Source organism: Onychostoma macrolepis, chromosome 01 (genome assembly GCF_012432095.1).
Source record: "Onychostoma macrolepis isolate SWU-2019 chromosome 01, ASM1243209v1, whole genome shotgun sequence".
NCBI classification, from domain to species: Eukaryota; Metazoa; Chordata; class Actinopteri; order Cypriniformes; family Cyprinidae; genus Onychostoma; species Onychostoma macrolepis.
The window spans coordinates 5681671-5698524 of record NC_081155.1 but is presented as its reverse complement, the minus strand read 5'-3'; the positions used below and the strand labels follow the sequence as shown (position 1 = coordinate 5698524).

General features: G+C 34.3%; 1 protein-coding gene and 1 long non-coding RNA gene across 2 annotated transcripts; both read left to right on the top strand.

The window, feature by feature from the left end:
- Nucleotides 1–6726: 6726 nt before the first annotated feature.
- LOC131536536 (CMRF35-like molecule 8) lies at nt 6727–7561 on the top strand. The gene is made up of 2 exons (XM_058769539.1): nt 6727–7088; nt 7215–7561. Exons 1-2 carry the CDS (start codon nt 7049–7051, stop codon nt 7559–7561), a joined length of 387 nt encoding a protein of 128 aa, XP_058625522.1. The 5' UTR covers nt 6727–7048.
- A 758-nt stretch (nt 7562–8319) lies between these two features.
- Nucleotides 8320–8814, top strand: LOC131538383 (uncharacterized). The gene is made up of 3 exons (XR_009270566.1): nt 8320–8394; nt 8471–8569; nt 8729–8814. It is a non-coding gene; the product is annotated as an uncharacterized LOC131538383 (long non-coding RNA).
- The last annotated feature ends 8040 nt before the right edge of the window (nt 8815–16854 follow it).

The following is a 16854-nucleotide window of genomic DNA, read 5'->3' as shown; positions in this document are numbered from 1 at the left end:
CAGATGGGTGGCACCTGGGCTATCTAACTGGGGCCCAGCCAGTTTTGTCCTCAGTTTCCATGAGGGCCCCACATGGGTCAGCCCAGATGAAACAATGAAATGAACACTGCTCAGTATAAAGAAATAACATCAGTCTGGTTAGTAATAATGATGCTAGTAATGCTGTTTGTGGAGTTGTTTAATCCTCCTCTGCTGAGATCTTCAGAGATTTAATGTCTTTTATTTGCAGTTGTTTTGCAGGCTGTGGCTGGAAGTCAATAGTAGCTGTTGTGTTTCTGCTCGTCTCTTTTTTCTTAAGCAGGTGTTCGTCACTAATGCTCAATCAGTACTAGATTAATCACTTAATTATCTAATGAACTGCAGTGCTGCTTCAGTCTTGTTTTAGCACTCTGTAGCAGAGGTGGGACTTTCAAGTCACAAACAAGTCTTCAAGTCATATCCCAAGTCCTCAAAGAGTTCAAGTTAATTAGATAATTAAGTGACTAATTAAATGATGATTGTGCATTAGTGATGAACACCTGCTGTTAACAATCAACATCACTGAAGAAAAGAGAAACACAAGCACTACATCTGACTTCAGCCACAGCCTTGGAATCAACTGAAAAAAATAAAAAAAAAAAACACACACACGATGCCACCATAATTGTGGTCAAGGTTTGCTTTAGTTGGTTTCTTGACCCTTTTCCCAATTCAAAGTAATTTGTTTCTAAGCAGTTGCTTTGTTTCACAGCAAACATTTGTGCATTGCTTAATCAAAACTTAGTAGATTAATTTATGCTTTCTGTTTATAACTCATGATGAATGAACACAATGTAGGGAGCCAAGGGTCGAGTGCCCAACTAAAGAAAACACTGATCTCCATGATGGTGGCATCATTTCACCCAATAAAACATCAACATCTGATCCTCTGTGATTCCCAGTAACAGCAGGTGTTCGTCACTAATGCACAATCATGATTTAATTAGTCACTTAATTATCTCATTAACTTGAACTCTTTGAGGACTTGGGATTTGACTTGAAGACTTGATTGTGACTTGAAAGTCCCACCTCTGCTCTGTAGTATGCATACTGAGCAGAGTTAATTTCATTGTTTAATCTGGGCTGACACATGTGGGGCCCTCATGGAAACTGAGGACTACACTGGCTGGGCCCCAGTTAGATAGCCCAGGTGCCACCCATCTGGGCCCCACATGTGTTTGCTGGCTGGGTTCTTATGGAATGGAAAGTTTGTGTTCATTGTTACTCAATAAACCATTTCCTGTTTTTATCATACCTGCAGTGGCTGAAGGGCTGGTTTGACCTACATAAGATAAATAGAGCAAAAGAAAACCTCAAGCTGGAGAGCATCTCATGTTAATGAGCTTTATCACACTGACCACAGTGTTAAAAAAAATAAATAAATAAAAATAAACCCTGCAAACCCAAAGCACTGAGACTGAGACCTAACTCACTTTATCCTATTAAAGAAAAAAAGGGTTGAAGAGCATTTTCCTGAAATTACACTTTAAAATTAACAAAGTCAAACTTATGTTTGTTCTTTAAAATATTCTTGTAAATATTCAGACGCAACTATACAGACTGATAATATCACAGATTGTACTCCAAAATATCACAAATCAACATCAGAAACTGACATTTCACTTTAGATATAATGTTACATCTGTTACATAGCTAACATAATTTTGTTATAAGAACGTTCTCCAAATATTGAGCGTTGGTTCTGGAAACATAAACAATGTCCAGTTTTCTTGACGTTAGAGGAACGTTTTTAAAAGGTACACAGCAAAAAATCCAGAGTGAAATTAACTCTCCTGGGAGTACATGTGAGACCAAACTCAAGAGTGTGAAAGTGTTAAAATAACAGTGTTAAATTAATACTGAAGCAGAGTTAAAGTTAATGAGATAATTAAGTGATTAATTGTAGTGAGGATTGACCATTATTGAAGACACCTGATGTTAACAAGCAGAATCACCAAAGGAGAAAATCACAATTTTTATGTCAACATTATAGTGCTCAGCGTTTGCTTTAGTTGGGCTCTTGACCCTTGACTTTTTAATATCATGTTTTATTTGTTTGCTGTAACTGAATTACAACAGACAGACAAGCAACGAGAAAAAAAAAAAAAATGTATGCATATTACTTTTCCTAAATCTCTGAACTCGCTAAGACACAAATCTCTGAGTTAGATTTGCATTGTTGATTATAGCAGTCCTGTGATTCATTAGCATAGGATTTTCAGCATGTTCAACACGATCTGAGTGATTGCTTAAAAGGAGTTTGTTCAAAAATCTTTGAAAAGAGTCTTTCATTTAGACACACAAACATCAAGAATCAACCTGTGAATCTCAACAACGGTGACAATCAAAAAAGCATGTTGCAGTGCATTCTGGGTGCCACCAATCAAAATTCATCCGTGGCTCCCATGATGCATTGCGGCATGCATGAATTATGAGCTGAATTGTCTTAGCAATTTCCTATATTCTTACTATTTTATTTCTGTTTTTTTATGTGACTTTTAGTAGCTTGTGTTCTAATGTTTAGAGTTGATCTGTTTTTCTGAATATGCTGTTTGTCACCGTTGTTGAGGTTCATACGCTGATTCTTGATGTCTGTGTGTGCCTGGAAAAAAGATTTTTCTATTTTTAATTTTCAGAACAACTTTCAAGAAATCCTTTTAATAGTTGGATACTGTAACATCACAGGGAGATTATAATCAACAAAATAAATCTGCCTTTTTTTACGTTTAGGCTCTGAATGATTTTGGTAATTCAGATTAAATGATCGTTACGTAAAATCATAACCAACATCACATGACAATTTATTTCTCGCTGCTTGTCTGTCTGTTATAACTCCGCTACAGAGTTATAACAAAATCTAACTAATCTAAATCAAAATCCAAACAAAATCTAACTGTAAAAAACGTAAGGGTCAAGAGCCCAACTAAAGTAAACACTGACCATTATAATGGTGACATGAAAATTTTTATTTTCGCCTTTGGTGATTCTGCTTGTTAACATCAGGTGTCTTCAATAATGGTCAATCATCACTTAATTAATCACTTAATTATCTCATTAACTTTAACTCTGCTTCAGTGTTAATTTAACACTCTTAATTTAACACTGTCACACACTTGAGTGTGGTCTCACATGTTTAGCATCTTCTTGATAGTGGGGGAAAACCATTGGCAATTTAGCACCCATATAAATGTAGAATTTGGGACCAGGTCTGTAATTTATATGCAAATGTCAAAAGGCTAAAAGGGTCTTTTAAAACATAAAGCCCCAACGATCATCACTGATCCTAAGCAGACGCTACACTGATGACGTTACTCAGTGTTGGGGAGTATCTAGTTACATGAGATGGGATTACGCAGTTTAATTACAAAATAAATGTAACTGGAATCTATTACAGTTACTGAGAAAAAATGTGTAATTAAATTGCAGATACTTATGAAAATGTTAATGATTACAAAGAGGGTTACATCTGAATATTTTTAATTTATTTTTAATTTTTTGTAAAAAGCTACACTGTAAAAAAAATCTTAATTTTATGGAAAATAATAGATTTTTTTTCAGGTTGTTTTCTTTTATTTTGAATTGCAGTCAAAACTCTGTAAAATTATCTCTGAATTAACTACTTGGCTGTTATTTTAAGGATTATGACATTAATGAAAAATTACAATAATTCGCGTTTTTAATACAGAAAAACTACTGTATTTTTATACAGTACATTTACTGTTTTCTTAAATTACAAGCAAATGTATGTAAAATTACAAAAATGATCTGTAATTAATATAATAACAAAACCGTTAGATGATAAAACGGTCAAATGACTGGCAGCAACAGCTGCCAAACAAAAACCATAAAATTAAAGTAAAATATCCTTATTTAAATAATCAGTAACACTTTAAAATAAGGTCTCATTTGTTACCATTAGTAAATGCATTAACTAAAATTTACATTTACATTTACATTTACATTTAGTCATTTAGCAGACGCTTTTATCCAAAGCGACTTACAATTGGGGAATACATCGAGCGATTAATCTTGAAGAGGCAATCAGACATACGAAGTGCTTGCAACACCAAGTCTCAGACATTGTTCAAATAAATACAAACTACCAAAGGAAGGAATAAGTAAAGATAATTTTTTTTTTTTTTTTTTTAAGTTTAGGATGAAGTCAAGTGCTGTCGAAAGAGATGAGTTTTCAGTTGTTGCTTGAAGATTGACAGGGATCAATTTACTAACAATGAACACTATATTTTCACAGCATTTATTAATGTGTGTTGATGTTAGTTAATCAAAATGTTCATGTTAATTCACAGCACATTAACTAATGTTAATAGATAAAACTTTACATTTTATTAATGTTTAAGTTTTCAATATTAACTAACATTAATAAATACTATATAAGTATTGTTCATGTTAATTAATATACACTGTAAAAAAAAATAAATGTAAAAAAAACAGTGAACTGCTTGGTAGGGATGGGCAAATGAAGCTTCATGAAGCCTTATGAAGCTTTTCAGCTTTTCAGCTAAGTGGTCCATAAAAGGGTTTATTTCTGGAGCCTTAATTTGCTCACAATACGACCTGGTGGCCAAAGAGTGTACAACAAGCAGAGACATTTCAGACAGAGGCAAGTACACCGAGAAGCACCCGGCTGCAGCCTGCAGATCGAGGCGGGGCTGCACCTGGACCTGCACGTGCAGCCCCGCCCACAAAACTTCTCATTGGTTAGTGGCAAAGTAATGAAGTAGATTGAGCCGGGGCTGTATCTGGGGCGGGGCTGCACGTCTCGTCCTGCCTACAACTGTTCTCATTGGTTAGTGGCGTCAAGTCATAACATCGATTCTAGCGGGTTTTCATTTACGCTGTTCTTCGCTGCATGGTGAGTTCTTGTCTAATTTGTTTAATTACAATTTTTTATTCTAAAGTGGCGTTTAGTGTGTTGTTAAAAGGAAATGTGAAGTAGTTTCAAAATAAAATCGCATAACTTTACTCATTCAACCATGTCACGCAAGGTGTGAAGGACTGCTTTTAAAATAACCAGGTCTGCGTTTCCCAAAAGCATCAGGCCTAATGCCGCCTTCACATTCTGTTGGACATTTGATAATTCTCACTATTGAAGTTGTGATTATGAAATGAAAGAGCGTTTCTGTTTACCTAGGAAACTCGTATTTACGATAATTCCGAGAGCACTTGAAGGCAGCATTAGAAACGTTAGTGTGTGTGGTTTTGGTGGGATTATGATTAGGATATAGTGTTCCCAAAATAAGCCCCTTAAAAAGAAATACAGTGGCAAAACTGAACCAGCAGAAGTAATATAGGACAAGTTCATATTAACAATAACTATACAAATTTATATTGTTTTTCTGTGAATAAAATGACACATTTTCAGCCATGTGGTTCACAAAAGGGTTAATTTCTGGAGGCTTCATTTTGCTCACAATACCACCTGGTGGCCAAGAGTGTAAAACAAGCAGATATATTACAGACTGTAATATATCTGCTTGTTTTACACTCTTTGGCCACCAGGTGGTATTGTGAGCAAAATGAAGCCTTCAGAAATTAACCCTTTTGTGAACCAAGCTTAATGCTTCATGAAGCTTCATTTCACCATCACTACTATATACACAGCAAAATCGCCAGTGTTAAATTAACCAAGTACTCCTCGCTGCAGACTGTAGCGCGGTGACGTCAGGTATGTGTTTACTGCGCAAAGTGACATATGGTATGTCTATAAAATGCATGTGCAGTAGTGCGGTGGTGTACCTACGTTACCTATGTATTTACCGTAAATATGCAGGTTCAATAATGATTCATTCACTTCCGGGACATTTATTTACTTTTGTTTTCTTAAAAATGTTCGTTTGTGTTGGCTTTTAACTGTAAGGATGCTTTGGTCATAATCATAGAGAGTGTCATTGCAAATGTGTGCGATTTCAAACATTTATGACATGTTTTATGATATGTGTTAGTATTCGACGTGACAGGTATAGATGTATATACAATTATATTTTCTGATTTGTTCTTTGAAATAATAATACAAAAAGATCACTATTATAAGTTTGGTTTTTAGGAGGCACCATGCATAAAATGGGATGCAGACACTGAAAATATACTGTATGTAGTCAATTTAATTTAAAACTACTTTATTGGCTTAAATATTTCACATGCCGAATTGCCAAAGCAAAAGAAAAATGTCCAAAATTATACAAAATAATTAAATAAACAAGAACCATGACAGAGGACAGATTAAAATAAGAAAGGCAGCAGCTATTTGCACTAAGTGATAGCAGGATTTTCTGCTATTTAAACTACTTATTGCAAACAGTGGTAATTACCTGTACCTCAGTATTGTAGTACATTATAAGACAGCATGCAATAATAACTTATTGAGTGTAAATTATAATTTTAATTCAAATTATTAAATGGATATCACCTTATTGGGACAATAAAGCCCTCCCTCACAACTTTTTGATTATTTCCTTAATTTTTATTGAAAATAAATGCTTTTTTGATGTGATTTGAAATTTGAAAAGGGAGAAAAAAACTTTGCTAAAAGGCGGATTCGAGTCATAGACATACCATACGTCACTTTGCGCATGCGCGGTAAACATATACGTGACGTAGATACCTGACGTCACCATGCTACAGTCTGCAGCGAGGGATGTCTCGGATTGTCCGCCTCTGATGTTAACTAATGCATTAACTAATATTAACTAATACAACCTTATTGTAAAGTGTTACCCTATCAGTTATAGTTTACCCTATTCACCTGTAATTGAGATCTCACTGTGACATAAATTATATAGATCAGTCAAGCTGTTTGCTTGTTAATCCATCAGATGTCACTGTCAAATGAAGCCTGTGTGGAGCATTAGTTTCTCTCTCTCAGAGGAAGTGGGCGTCTCTGTCACATTCATCAGTTCATGTTAAACATGTAACCAGGAAAGAAACACTAAAACTCATCTGAACACACTTCGAGAGCTTCAGAAGAACTTAATCTACAACAACAGAGAAGATCATTGAATAAGAGAGAAGAATGAAGATCATCTGGACTTTCACTCTGCTGATGATTCCTGGTGAGAATCTGAACTCACAGTAAATCACTAAAAACAGCACAACAACTTTAACGTCAGTTCGTGTTGTTTAATTGATTTTAATAAAAAGTTTACCTTTATTTAGTTCCAACTGCTGATTTGTTGTAGATGTGGTGAGCTCCATGAGTGTGGCTGGATATTCAGGAGGTGAAGTCAACATTAGATGCAAATATGTGGAGAAATATACCCAAAACACAAAGTTTTTTTGTAGAGGAAAGAAGCCAGAGAAAGTAAAGCGCGAGTGGTGTTCTGAACTCATCAAGACTGAAGAGAAAGATAAATGGTTTGATTCTGGAAGATTCTCTCTGTATGACGACACAACAGCAGCAGTTTTCACTGTGACCTTCAGAAATCTGAGTGATCTGGATTCAGGGACGTACCAGTGTGCAGTTGATAGAACTACAGAAAAAGATTCCTACATTGAAGTGAATCTGAACGTTATAAAAGGTGAGTAACTGAGACCCTCAAACTCATGACGATCATCAACATCACACATAATGACAGAACTAACACTAAACAAGTGTAGATGCTATCACTCTTAGAAATGGCCGAAGAGGTTCTATATAAGGTGAAATGTCTTTTTATACTAATAAAATGTTTATGAGCTGCTTAATTAAAATGAAATCAAATAAGACAATAATTAAAACAAATTAATTAAAACTAAATCTGTACAATAAACCCCTTAAAGGTTCCATATACAGTTATGAAGCGCCTGATTGAACACTTTACAGTTTCATGTCAAACCGTTTCTTTTAAGAGTGTGAAAGAGCAGCATTCATCCTTGTCTCAACGTTGCTTACTGAACCAAACTATGACAAATGTGAGATTTATTATAATCACTGTTTTGCTAATGACAGAAAACATGTTCTTATAGTTTTTTCAATAAATATTGTCAGGACAACAGTTTCTTCTGACTGTACTTGAAGATGACATGAGCTTATTGTATGTAAATTAACACTTTATACTCTTATTATAGTCGTCATGCCATTTGATGCGATTATCTGTTGTGTTTTATTCACAGTTTTAAGTCTTTCTGAGAGTTTCAAGATGCTCAAAAGTCAATAGTTTGTGGTTTTGTGTGAAAGCAAACGTGTCTGATGGTTCAGTTATGTGTGAAAGACATCAGCGTCTTTGAGAAAACGGAAGTGAAGTATCTGTGAGTGAGAAACAGTTTATTTACAGTTACTTGCACTGCTGTTCTGTGTTTCAGAGAGAAATGAACACCAAACAACATCATCTTTCTCATCAGCTGAACCTCCACTGATCTCATCTGTGCCTCCTGTAACAGGTACAAACTCACTGATTTCTGTCAGTCGGTCAGTTTTGATCTTCAGAGTGATTGAGTGAATCTCTGGTGTGTTCAGGCTCTTCTCTGATCATCAGTGTGTCTCTGCTTCTTCTTCTGATCTTCACTTTGATTCTGTCAGTGAGCGTCACTCTCTGGAGGAGGCGTCAATCTCACAGTAAAACTCCTGTTCCTTTACTCACTGCTACACATTTAGTTTCTTTAAAATACATTGTCCATTTTTCCACATTAATCAAACTGACACATTATCATTCATAGTGATGTTTGAGTTTCATGTTTATATATCAGTTGCATATTATATTTTATAACGCCGTAGTGAATTTCCAGAAGAAAGAAGACTGTCCTGAGAGTGCCGGATTGAGGAATAATCAGGATTACAGTGAATACACTGCTGTCGTTTATCTAACTGCCTGACGACCCACGTATGTATGTAATGTATGTAAAAAAAAAATATAGAATGTATGTAATGAATTATTCATTTAAAGACATGGATGATTCACAATATACAGGGTTGCTAAGTGCCCTTGTGGTCCGGTGTACGTGCCCATGGTCTGGGGACCACAACCCCCATCCCCCACCCCCCACAATGTCCATATTAGAGATAATCACCATGTTTAGAATGAAACCATCATATTAAAAAACATGATATTAATCATATCATATAATAAAATGTCATTTGTTGTTACTTCTGTAAATATATATTCAATTATTATTGGATCTCCTTCAATGCTTTCAGAATCTTTACTTATTAAAATGATTTTGTTTCTGTATTTTAAAATAAATTTTTTATATTAACATATTTTAATGACAGTATATTTATTGAACAAAAATAATAATTAATATATTAATTTTATTCATATTATTATAATACATATAATAATAATTATTTTATTTTTCAAAATAAGATGAAAGTAGTGCAAACTTTGCTAAAGTGATTGTTTTGAACAAGTATTAACTTAGACATTATTTAAAAAACAACAACATTATTTGTATCAATACTGTGTGCCTTTTACTGACCCCTTGCCACCTCATACATTTATACGATTTTTAAACAAAATAAACAACTTGAATGATTTATTTTCATACAAAATCTGTTGCTCCATTAATGTTCAATACAAACATATACAGTGGTCAACATTAGAAGTGCATCAAGAACACATTTTGGTTTTAGGTTTTAGGATAACTTTGATGAAAGGTTTTGATCCACTTCAAATGTTGACTAGTATATATATTTTTTTTTTCTGCAATTATTCATTTTAGGTGCAGTGAATAGCAAATTTTTTCTTAAGGTGTACATTTAGCCCCGTTGTACCCTATTACTTTTTATGTCTGCATCATTTTCTAAAGTAAAGTGTATTTTTCTTTTCTAACACATCATTAAATAACTTCACAAAATAATGGCTGCTTTCAAACATATTTCAGTGTCTTGGCTGGATATGTAAGACTGCACTAATAAATCATTTATACTCTCATTTATATTTTTCTAAATACTTTTCTAAATATTTTGTCCAGTCATATTTATTTTATTTTCCATTGACAACACTACTACCAGTTTACAGAGCTTCAGTCTGAAAAGTAATACTTTTATTTTTAAAACTATTTTTGTTATTGTGATATTCAAAGACCTGAAATTTATATTTTTAATCTGTGATTAATTTTTTGTCAAAATGTTCACAGCAAAATCCCTAGTGTTAAATTAACACTGCCAAGTGTCTATGGCCTGGTTGCACAAACAGACACTGCTTCAGTGTTACTTTTAACACTCTGTAGTGTAGACACATATAGACACTTGGCAGTGTTAATTTAACACTGGGGATTTTGCTGTGTTTCCAATGAACGCTGTTGGTGTTCTTATGTCTTTTTTTTGTTTTTGTTTGTTTTTGTGTGTTAGGGTTAGGGTTAGGGAGTTGATGCATGATGGATCTGCCATTTTTCCGTCCAGCTCAAAACCACAGAAAACTGGTGAAGGTTCAAGGTCTCAGTAAAGATGAAACAGACTTATTCAGGAAACCCACAGCGAGACACATGAGACTGAACACAGACAGACAGAAGATGAACATCATCGTGAGCAGAAGACAATAAAGACTAAGAGCTGCTCATTCAGTGATTCACATTCAACAAAAGCCTGAAAAACATTTTATGATCAACAAATTCTCCATGTTTGATTTGACAATTTTACTTTCATAAAAATTATCGGTAACGCTTTAGATTACAGTGCGCAATGTACCTCGTAATTAAACAGAATTCACAGCATACCTATTTGTAACTATAGAGTACCTCCACAGTACCTACTCATAGGTATAAGGGAGCAATATGCAACGTTTGGGGAATAAGGGGGTAATAACCTGCGAAATTATAAAGCATTTATACTGTAAGTATTTTTATAATTAAAGGTTACCTATTCTGAAATTCCGTGGTATGACACACAAAGTGAAATTTTCCGCGTCAGCATAATTTACAGCTGTAGTACGTGTAGATAAACGGAAACAATGTGCACTGCAAAGTTTGGGGGATAAGGGGGCAATGACTTGGAAAATTAAAAGTATTTATACTGTTAGTATTTCATAAGTAATGCGTAACTATTATAAGATTATGTGGTATGCATGACCTACTGCATTTGGCAATAATATTATGATTTAGAACAAGTTGCCTTATTGTACTAACATAGAATATATGATGCAGTATATTTTACACTACATACTGGATACTTACTTTATTATTACAACATATATCTTACATGACATTGATACAAATAGTAGGCCTATACTATATTATAATTTAGTAATTATAGCAAAGTTTAAAACCACCACAGTCGAGATTATTAAAATATGGGGACATTTTGTAATGAGTTTCTGCTATGATTTGGTTTGAAAATTGATATGAAAATTTACCTGATAAAAGAGCATTGCATATGGTCATCTCAGCAGCGAATCATGTCCGTTGAGGTGCAGTAGTGGGAAACTAGATTACCTGTTTCCAGCTACTCCCATGATATAGCATATAAATATACCATCATAATACATATACATTTACCAAATTGATGTTTTTTGATAGCTGTTGGTGCACTTGAGCTTCCATATGTGGTTTGAGGCAAGTAGAATAAAATGTACTACATTTTTCTTAACTTAACTATATGCAAACATACACCCTTGTTACCTGTAGTTACTGTGTAAGTGTAACATCCGAGGGCTGTAATTTAAAGTGATGCCTTGGTTTCAAACGCCTGCTGTGAACAAGCACTGAAAGAAAGAGACATAAGAACACAAACTACAACTTTCTTCAGCCACAGCCTTAGATGAACTGAAGATAAAATACATTAAATCTCTCAAGATCTGATACAACAACTTCACAAACAGCATTAGCAGCTTCAGTTATTACTAACCAGATTGACTTTATTTCTGTGAGACATCTACAGAAGTTATTATTTCATTTTGGGGTGGAGTAACCCTTTAAAGAGAGACAACAAATACACTGAACACACATTCTGCAAAAAGACACCTTGATAACACAAACTTGACTGAGATTGTAAACAAACACGTTTTATTGAAACCTCTGGCTTCATCTAATGGTAAATGTGTGCTAATGTTTGTTACATTTATTGTTTTTTTCTGAAATGATCTTTGTTTATGGTATGGTATTAGCTGATAGAGTATGTACACTGTAAAAAATTGTGCCGTTAAATAACAGTAATGTACTGGCAGCAGAGTTGCCAGTAATGTACTGTTAATTTACAGCCCTCTACTGTTAATTTACAGCCCTTAATTTTTACAGCATGTTACTGTTATTCTACCATGGAAATTAACTCTGCTCCAATTGGTTCAAACAGTTCGAGTTTTAAATATTGGTATTCATATGGCGTTAGTATTGTGAACTTATATCACTTGAGTCCACTGAGAATAAATATTTCTCAGTATAAAACTGCAAACACCTTAAATAACTAAAAACATGTCTTTAACTCAAATCGTTGCAGCTCATCATCCGCTATAATACACATGCATGTGTAGAAGTACTTAAAACGATCATCGCTGCTTAAACAACTGCACAGTTATTGACTTTAAAAAAAAAAAAAAAAAAAAACAGCAGAACATCAATGTTTGTGGCTCATCATTGACTGAAGCACAGGCTCTACTCTCCAGCACAATGGTGACCCACAAAACAACATTAAACTAACAGATCTCTCTTGTACAAAAACACATTAAAACAGTTCAGATTAATATTTACTCTCCTTATCAGTTCATGACTTTGCATGACTGTTTTCTGTGGACCTTCACTAATATTTCAGTAAAAATAAATTTTTTCGTTTGGATAATCTGACTGTTACATTTTACAGTAAATTGCTGTTTTTTCCTTGAAATAACGGTAATCTACTGGCAGCACGGTTGCCAGTAAGTAACTGTTTTTCTACAGTTTGTTGCCGTAAATTAATTACAGTTTATTGCTGTTAAATTACATTTCATGCTGTTTTTTTTACCCTTTAAACCCCACAACAAAATCCTCAGTTTTAAATGAACACTTATAATGTGTGCACACTACAGAGTGTTAGAGTAACACTGAATCAGTGCTGAAGTTAATGAGATAATTCTGTGATTAATTAAGTGATGATTGTGCATTAGTGATGAACAGATGCTGTTAACAAGCAGAATCACTGAATGAAAGAGAAACACAAGAACTACAACTGACTTCAGCCACACCCTTAGATGAAATCAACTGAAATAAAGACATTAAACCTCTCAAGATCTGATTAAACAGCTCCTAAATCAGCATTACTTCACAAATTACTAACCAGACTGATGATGTTTCTGTCAGACATTCACAGAAATGCAAGTTGTTGTTGGGTTTTTTTTAACTACCATGATGGAGATCATTGTTAGCTTTAGTTGGGCTCTTGAACCTTGACTTGTTAACATCAGCTTGTCTTTGGCTGTTGTAAACATGTGTTTTAAAGCACAGTTGTTATGGCAAAAAGAACCAAAGCAAAATCTGTATTATTGTTAGTTGTGTTTTGTTAATGACCGAACCATCATCAAGCATTATATATTTTTTTCTTCAGTGTCTCTTCTGTTATCAAAGTGATGATGTAATAACAGCCTGCTCATTCTTTTGCTCTAGCTTACGTACGATTGTTGAAAACATTACTGACAATTTAAAAAAAAAAAAGGCTCTATAGTGCTATGAAACACACACCTAAAGAATCAGTGTATGAATCTCAACAGTGGTGACTATCAACCAAAATAAATAAACAGATCAACTCTGAACATCACAAAACATGCTAATATAACTCAACACAAAAAATAAAAGCAATTATAAAATCAAATATAAAGAATTAGAGAAAATAAGAGGACAATTCAGTGGCATAATTTATTCATGTTGCAATGCATGCTGGGAGTCATGGGTGAGTTTTGTACTGTGCTGGTACCCAGCATGCATTGCAGCATGAAGATTTTGACTCACCATTGTTGAGATTCATATGCTGATTCTTGATGTCTGTAAGGGTCTTAATTATACTGTAGTACTGAAGGTTTTGTGCATAAGATGTTTTACAATATTTCATAATCAACTGTTTTGTTGTATCATAGCACATGTCAGAACATGAAACTAATAATAAAAAAGCCACAACACTTCATTAAAGACAGAATAAGGTCAGAGAAGCGGGCAGATTCATGATGATTACAACACAAACACATTTACTTACATTTATTTTTTTTTGGTTTTTGTTGTTATAACATATGCTCCTTACTAACACAATTATAAAAACCAAAAAAATAATCTAACATTTAAAAAGTCAAGGGTCAAGAGCCCATTAAAGCAAACGCTGATCGCCATAATGGTGAGGTCACACAAAACATTTTCAATAAAGTATCTAAATGTCTATTAATTCTCAAGTAATTTTATAGATATGTGGCAGAAATAAAGTCAAACTGTAATGCTGTTTGTGGAGTTGTTTAATCATCCTCTGCTGTTTTATTTCAGTTGATTTCATCTAAGGCTGTGGCTGAAGTCAGTTGTAGTTTCATTTTTCTCATTTCTCCAGTGATTCTGCTTGTTCACAGCAGCTGTTCATCATTGGCTGAATTCACTCATTAGTGGTCATTCTCTCTGTCAGGTGGACTATATTAGTAAACTCATGTAGGGAATAGTGAATGAGGGTGTGATTTGAAACACAGCCTCTGAGTGTCGATTCTGAGCGCTGTTACTTCACAGGACTGCAGAAGGATACTGTCTCGAAAACAACAAATATTACCCAGAATTCATTATTTTTTAACGGAATTTTACTGTTGTAATGAAAAAACAGGATGTTACTGTCAGAATATGGCCGTTTTTTTACAGCAATTTTTTACAGTGTACGGAGCCCTTTACAGGACATTGTGGTGGGAAAAATTCGAGGTGAGTGGAAAAAATTCAGGGTGGGAGGAAAAAATAATTTTCAAATGTTTTGCGTTCTCTCGCAAAACTTTTGCGTTCCCTCGCAAAGATATTTGCGTTCTCTCCCAAAACCATTTGAGTTCGGACAAACTCTTCCTGTTTACTTTACAGCTTGCAGTGGAGCTCGTATGTTCACAATGGAGCGGTTCATAGAGTTTTATTTTGAACTTGGACTCAGAGTAATACAGTCAGTGCTTATTTCGAGGCACGGTTTTGGGACAGTCTAAAACGCTTTAATGTGGCTTAATGTATTAAAACAATGATATTAGGACCAAAATCGATAATAATAATTACTAATAAAATTGTTAGGTTTATATTAATAACCTTATTAATAATATTACTATTAATAAAGGAGAATAGCCCAGAATATGAACGCAACGCCCTGCACGTAGTCTAAGCTTTTTCTCCCTTATAAAACTCTTAAGGTAGGCTATAATGAAAACGGTGATTTAAAAATACCAAGTCCTTTGCATTCATATTCTGGGTTATTCTCCTTTATTAATAGTAATTTTATTAATAAGGTTATTCATATAAACCTAACAATTTTATTAGTATTTATTATTATTGAATTTGGTCCTAATGTCACTGTTTTAATACGTTAAGCCACATTAAGCGTTTTAGAATGTCCCAAAACCGTGCCTTGAACTAACCACTGTCTTACTGTATTTCTTTATCCTTCAAAGTTCAAAATAAAAACTTTATGAACCGCTCCATTGTGAACATACGAGCTGCATGAACCTTTCATTATAGCCTACCTTAAGCGTTTTCTATGGGGAAGAAAAGGCTTAACGTGCAGGGCGTTGCGTTCATATTCTGCTTTATTAATAGTAATATTATTAATAAGGTTATTAGTGTTAGCCTAATAATTTTTATCAGGATTTATTATTATCGAATTTAGTCCTCCAATGTCACTGTTTTAAAACATTGAGCCACATTAAGCGTTTTAGAATGTCCCAAAACCGTGCCTCGAAATAAGCACTGACTGTATTGCTTTGAGTCCAAGTTCAAAATAAAACTCTATGAACCGCTCCATTGTGAACATACGAGCTATAACCACTGCAAGCTGTAAAGTAAACAGGAAGAGTTTGTCCGAACTCAAATGGTTTTGCGAGGGAACGCAAAGTTTCTCGAGGGAACGCAAAAGTTTTGCGAGAGAACGCAAAACATTTGAAAATTATTGTTTCCTCCCACCTCAAATTTTTCCCACCACAATGTCCTGTAAAGGGCTCCGTAGTAAAGGGCTCCATAAGTATGTGCCTGTTTCTTATTATTGTTTTCTGTTTTGAGGAATTATAAATCACACTGATTTAGATGAGTTTGAAATGAAAGAGTTAATCTGGAAAAAATTTACTTTGAGATCTTATTGGATAATTACATGGGCTATTGTTCATGAAGATATTTTTAAAATCAAAGTCGAAGAACTCAAAGTAACAAACAAACAAATAAATAAAAAATATGGATTATTTTGATTTTCCAGGGTGACAGGAAGATGATGCTATTTGATGAAGATGTGAAGTTGCTCAAGATGCTCTTTTTACATGAGAGTGGATCAGCCTTTGTAACTCAACGTGTACATTTCCTGATGTATGCATTAATTATTTAATTATATTTTGTACTATATCTTAGATTTTGAACTTTTTCATCATGTTTTGTTGTTTTAATTCATTTAAATTATTTAAAGTTTACTAGGGCCACCCAGACGCTTTGCATGTAAAGTATAATTGTGCCCTCTTGTGGCCGATTTAAACAATACTGATCAATTTGATTCATTTCAGGTATTAGAGTTTCTTCTTGTGAGCTGATGAGTTGAATCAGGTGTGTTAGATGAGGGAGATGTACAAAATATGCAGTGATGAGGGTCCCCAGGACAGGTTTGACAAACACTGATACAGAGAACATGACACCTGTATGAGCTCTCAGTATCAGACACTGTATCATCCAGTAGGTGGCGCTCTTTCAGTGTGATTAATGTGATATTCAGTCAGTGGTGATGGTGGGAGGAGCCAGTAAAGCTGCTCA

What these genes read in the sequence shown, in the direction of transcription:
- LOC131536536 (XM_058769539.1), top strand. Translation starts at nt 7,049, where the DNA reads ATGAAGATCATCTGGACTTTCACTCTGCTGATGATTCCTG. An exon ending in CACTCTGCTGATGATTCCTG is followed by an intron (nt 7,089 to 7,214) that starts GTGAGAATCTGA and finishes GATTTGTTGTAG; the next exon opens with ATGTGGTGAGCTCCATGAGT.